We start from the raw sequence: 6,000 nt of genomic DNA on the forward strand, positions 1-6,000 counted from the left end.
CTGGGAGGCAGCAGTGATGACTCAAATAATGCTACCCACATGAAAGATTCACTTTGAGTTCCTGGCTCCCAAATTTGGAACTGGCCTAATCCCAGCCCCAGCCATTGCAGGCATTTTGGGGAGTAGTGACCTAGCAGATTAAAACATCTCATTTTAACCTTGAGCTTGCACTTACCTCCCTTATCCTTTCCTAATTGACCTTTCCTAGATGAAATGGTGAGGTGAAACATAAAGGTTACAGAAGCACCCATGAAAATTTTTCTTTGGATCTTCTGTTTCCTGAAACTCTTCTACAAACTCTACTTCACCATGGAGGGAGACTAGAGGCTTCTTCCTACTGTCATCCTACAATAATATGAGAAGTGGAATAGCTGTTTTAAGCTGTTCTGTACAATAAAATAGATTATCTTTTTCATAATTATTTCATATCAGTACAGAATAACCTTACAAGTCATTTCCTATTTTTAATAAGTTAATCGGTAATCTGACAGTTACTGGTTTTTCTTTCACAGAGCTGATGTGAATGAATATGTTTTTCTTCCAGGGGTTTCTTCCAGAGAGTATGTATGAACGTATTCTCACTGGTCCTGTTGTGAGAGAGGAAGTGAGCAGGCGCGGGAGACGGCCTAAAAGTGGAATTGCGAAGGCGGCGGCAGCGGCAGCAGCGGCTGCAACTGCCACCAATGTTTCAGGCAGTCCTGTGTTAGCTAATGGATTACTTCCCGGTGTGGATCTCACAACGCTTCAGGCCTTACAACAAAACCTACAAAACTTGCAGTCACTGCAAGTAACTGCAGGGTTGATGGGAATGCCTGCTGGCCTTTCTTCTGGAGGAGAAGCTAAAAACATGGCTGCTATGTTCCCCATGCTACTGTCAGGAATGGCTGGATTACCTAATCTCTTGGGCATGGGAGGACTCCTGACAAAGCCTACAGAATCTGGGACTGAAGAGAAAAAGGGAAATGACTCTAAGGAGCTAGAAGGAAAAAAAGAAAGGACAGAGAGCCAAAGTTCAGAGAATGGTGGAGAAAACTCAGTGTCAAGTTCTCCTTCAACTTCCTCTACTGCTGCGTTAAATACAGCTGCAGCTGCCAACCAGTTAGCTCTTAACCCACTATTACTATCAAATATACTTTATCCAGGGATGCTTCTCACTCCAGGCCTTAATCTTCATGTTCCAACTTTGTCCCAGTCCAATACTTTTGATGTACAGAAAAACAAGAACAGTGACTTAGGCTCATCTAAGTCTGTAGAAGTAAAGGAAGAAGATTCTAGAGTTAGAGATCAGGAAGACAAAGGGGAGACTGAACCAAGTCCTCTCAATGAAAACAGCACAGATGAGGGTTCAGAGAAAGCCGATGCTTCATCTGGATCTGATAGTACATCATCATCATCCGAGGATTCAGATTCTAGTAATGAAGACTGATTCCCAGACTCTGCACTTAAATTATGAACTGATTTTGGATTTTTTTCTTTAATTATTAATTGTACATAGCCCAGTGTTGAGTGCATCAATAACTTACTGACAGAACATTTCAGTTATTTGTTTAGAAGTGCAAACTGCTTTCAGAGACGTTTTGCATGTAATATTTCTTAAGATTCATAAGTTTCTGAACTCGTATGTACTATCAAATACATAAAGGTGTAAAATTACAACAAAAGGCATTATAATTTTGTTGGGGGTTAATTTTATGAAAATTATGCTCAATAAGAGTTGTATATTTAATATATTTGCAGTGAACACAGAATACTTTATGCATATTACTGATTTAATTTGAATATAGTTTTACAGCCTCCTTGACACCTATAATTTACAGATCAAAACTCAGCAATAATTTGGGCAGCTAATGAATGTCATGAAAGCTGTAGAATCTACGTCACCATCCATTGCTTTAATTACATGAAAATGCTCTAGTGTTGTGATGCACTGCTGATATTTCCAATTCAGGTACAAGTATGTTTTAAAGAAGAAATAAGTTTCCCAATCAGCCAATTTAACTGGCTACCTGTTACCTCAGCTGAGTTAGTTTAGGAAGTTTACATTCGTTTCTAATTCTACACTTGTTTTCAGGGGTTTTTTAGACACATCCTCTATATCACGTTGATCTGGCAAGAAATATGACTTAGTCTTTGCTGAGCTTCACTCGGACATCAGCAAAGTTAAGTCATGAAATAATCTGTGTCATGTGACTTTGGCACCCTATAGACATACTTAGTTTTAACTTTTCAATGTTTGGCCTCCTATTAGAAAAAATTGTCTCAGATGAGTAATGTCTGTTTCCAGGGTTCAGAAAAGGCAAACTCATGAAATGCCACTGAAAAGAACTTTCAACACAGCATACTTCATGTAAAAGAAATTGTTTGTTTGCTTTATTTGTGTAGATTTCTCTTTGTGTTTTATGTCATGGAATATTCCAAAATTAACAAATAATAGTGGTAATGTAATATGCAGATAGTCTAAATTTGTTTTGAGTTTCTAGATATAAACAAACTAATTGTTACCCAGAATCAGTGTTGGGTGATCAGTTTATATTAAATATACTGAGTTGCCCATTTTGAAAATGCACTTTGAATAATTTCAAGAGATTTTACAAGGTATTACCTGTAAACCACAAAAATGAGGCCCAAGGCTTCTGCTCAGTTTTGTCTGGTATTTGATTTGTGATACAGTTTCTCCTGCTAAAGCTGCTACTAATCTGACAAAGTAGAGGTCCAGGTCACCTTCATGTACATGTAAACAATTAGAACTGAATTAGATGTTAAAATACTTAAATTCGAAGGAGACAGAAATGTTACCATTTTTCTGGTACTCAGATAAGTCAGTGATAAAGTTTGCCAGGGGATCAATTTAAAGAAAAACAAAACCTGAATTCTTTAAAAATAACTTTCAATATGTTTGATAAACTGTGGCTTTGTCATGAATTAAGCAATTATATTAGGTTTTCCAAGACCTTTACCAGTGAATTATGTTTCTGTATGTAAAATAACTAACCCTTTATTAGAAAGACAGTGTTATATGTATTTACAAAATTATATAAGTTCCAATGGGATTGTATTGATTTTTGTATTTTCCCAAAATAGTACTTTGAATTGATAGTCCTTTATGCAATGTCTTAGCAATAGTCACTATGAAGCCCATCCAGGAGAAGTGGGTAGTAATTCTTCATCATGAAAATGATGTGTGACATATTTAGTATCTTCCCTTTGCAGTATTGCACTTTTGTTTAACTAGGATACACCTATGAGATAGCCAAAGTTTTCAAACACAGCTAACTTAGTTTGCCGGTGGAGTATTTCAACACCATTCATGTATCCCTTCTTCCCTCTAGTTCTACCCACATGATCTTTATTCCTTTCTTTCCTCAATTAAAAAAAAAAAAAAAGGAAAAAAAATCCTAGATCTTATCACTAAAATCTAATTTATATCAAATTTATGAGATAAAGTATTTTCCTAATTATGGTCAAATGAATTTGGTTAACATCCTAGTGATTCTCTTTCTATGTAATAAGGCAATTACAGTTTTCAAAGCATTAAGGCTAGTATTAATTAACTTTAAGCATTCTCTGGGTTTCAAGATACTTTTATTAAGTATTGATTGGGGAAATGTTATCAGCTAAGAAAAAAACACGCAAATGTGGTTGTATAAAGTTAAGGGTTATAAGGAAAAAATCAGTAGAATTACAGAATACTAAAGTTGAAAGGATATCCAAGTATGTGTTGGTAGTTACTAAAAGAAATATAGCTGTTATTGCCTTGTATTTATAGCCCTTGTTTCAGGTCTCATGATTCAAGTCTTAGTCCAATTTTTCTTTTGTGGACATTTGCAATATTTACCAGTTGTGTTTTGTGTAGTCTGAATTTGCTTTCTGTAGTTGAGCAAACGTCTTAAAAAGTCATTTGTAATTTATTAAATTACTTTCTATGATGTTCTATAGAGCAAATGGAAGTTTAATTATTTTTTATTAAACATATTCTTTGACTACCCATGATGTCAGCCTCTGTACATGACAATACTTACTGAATTGAGGTTTTGATAAAACTTACTCCAGTTATGAAAGAAACCATAGTCATAAAATCTTTAAAAGATAAGTGTATTTTCAAACAATTTTGAAAGACAGAAAATCACTATAATTTAGACACAATATCTCAAATGTTGCCAATTTTCATTTTAATTTAATTTCTTTGTTGGCCCTGATGGTTGCAGATCAGCAGCAGCAGCTTTGTTGGAACCCTGATTATTAAACCTCAGTTTTGCAGCCTGACCTCCACTTAGTACTGAGCATTAAACATTATTTCTTAAAGTTTTCTCCCCTTGAACCTTAAAAAAATCTAGAAAGACTCATATATACCCAGTCTCTTAAAGAAGTCCATTTTAGAAATGAATATTTTTTCTCTTTGAGATTTTTTCCTTATTGCCATTGTTGTTAGTTATTTTTGTTAACACTTATAAATTATTTTTTTCCCAATTACAAAACTAAAACAGTGGAATATCATCATATACTCATTTAACTTGAACACATTCAACTGTCCTTTCAAGCTTAGACACCTTTTTTTCTTTTGTGTACAATATAGCATATAAACACAAACCAACACTCACCTAAAGGAACAGTAATCTATTCTAGTGCTGGAAGAAGAAACAGCTTTGCTGGATGCTTTTGAGAAAAGATACACTATATGAGTATGGAATGATGGACCTGGCATCTTGTGAGCTATATTAGGGCAAAGCAATTTTTGAACAATAAACTTCATGTAAATGCAACATATGCTGCTTAAAGTGTAGAGAAACATTGAAATATTTTAACCATAAGCCCACCCAGTGAGTAAACACTATTGAAATGTATTTGATACAGCTATATTATATCCTCCAAAAGCTCAACTCAGAACTTCAGAATGTGATGTGATTTTGGAAATAGGGTGTTGGTAATTGGTTAAGTCATGGTCATACTGGATCTGAGTAGGCCATAAATCCAATGACTGGTGTCCTTATCAAGAAAAAAAAAAAAAAAGGAAAGAAGCCCATGTGACAAAGGAGACAAAGATTGGAGTGATATAGCTACAAGCTAAGGATTGCCTACAAACACCAGAATCCAGGAGAAAGGCAAGAGACAGATTCTCCTTCAAAGCCTCTTGAAGGAACCAACTCTGCCAACACCTTGATTTTGGACTTGTAGCCTGAACTGTGGGAGAATGAATTTCTGTTGTTTTAAGCCAGGTAGTTTGTGGTAATTTGATATGGCAGCCTTAGGAAACTAATGCATTTTCATATTAAATCAGAATTATATGGCACAAAATTTTTAGTGTACTTCCTAATACAATGACCTATGTCAATAAGAATCCTGCAATGTGAGTTTTAATACATAGGACTGGCTCATAAAAATGTAATTTGTTTAATTATGTACTCAAAAAAGTGACATTTGGATTTATACACGGGTTTTTGCATCCATCTCCAGTAATTTGCTTAATTACTAGAATTTAAAATACTTCCTTGGATTTTATGGATGTTGTTATATATTGTGAGGTTTATAATGAAGCTATTAGTAGCAATTTATATACTACCATTAGCAGCATACATTTTGTGCATGCCCATTTATCCAATCCTTATCAATACTGTGTATTGCCTTCTTAAATGATCTTTGCCAAATAGGCAAAACATCTTCATGATTTTTAAAATTAACTTATTGTTCTCCTTTCTTAGTAAGAAATAAGATGCATATTACAAAAAAAAATCCCAGGGGAAGTGGGGAAGCAGCAAATAGCCCCCATAATGTTGACATTCAAAGATAGGTGTTAACCCTTGGGTAATCTTCCTTTGCATATACATATATTATTTTAGTAAGAATGAGGTTAAAATGTACATCCCATTTTGTAACCTACTTTGATTTACTGTATCATGATTATCTTTTCATGCCATTAAACAATCTTCTACAACATTTTTAAGGGCTTTCTAATATTCCATTATATAGATTTATTTTAATTTGTTTACTATCCAGTTATTGTAC

The 6,000-nt window shown here is 34.4% G+C and overlaps 1 protein-coding gene across 40 annotated transcripts in view; it reads left to right on the forward strand.

Annotated features, from left to right (window-relative positions):
• Positions 1–3,985, forward strand: part of CHD9 (chromodomain helicase DNA binding protein 9) — a 281,829-nt gene extending 277,844 nt beyond the window's left edge. For all 40 annotated transcript variants that reach the window (XM_070063507.2, XM_070063503.2, XM_089320025.1 and 37 more), the window contains one exon: positions 545–3,985. In XM_070063507.2, the coding sequence (XP_069919608.1) occupies positions 545–1,426 (882 nt within the window). In that variant the 3' untranslated portion in view covers positions 1,427–3,985. The remainder of the gene's footprint in view (positions 1–544) is intronic.
• The last annotated feature ends 2,015 nt before the right edge of the window (positions 3,986–6,000 follow it).

Source organism: Oryctolagus cuniculus, chromosome 18, assembly GCF_051225735.1.
Source record: "Oryctolagus cuniculus isolate XC-2025 breed Fujian yellow rabbit chromosome 18, ASM5122573v1, whole genome shotgun sequence".
NCBI lineage: Eukaryota > Metazoa > Chordata > Mammalia > Lagomorpha > Leporidae > Oryctolagus > Oryctolagus cuniculus.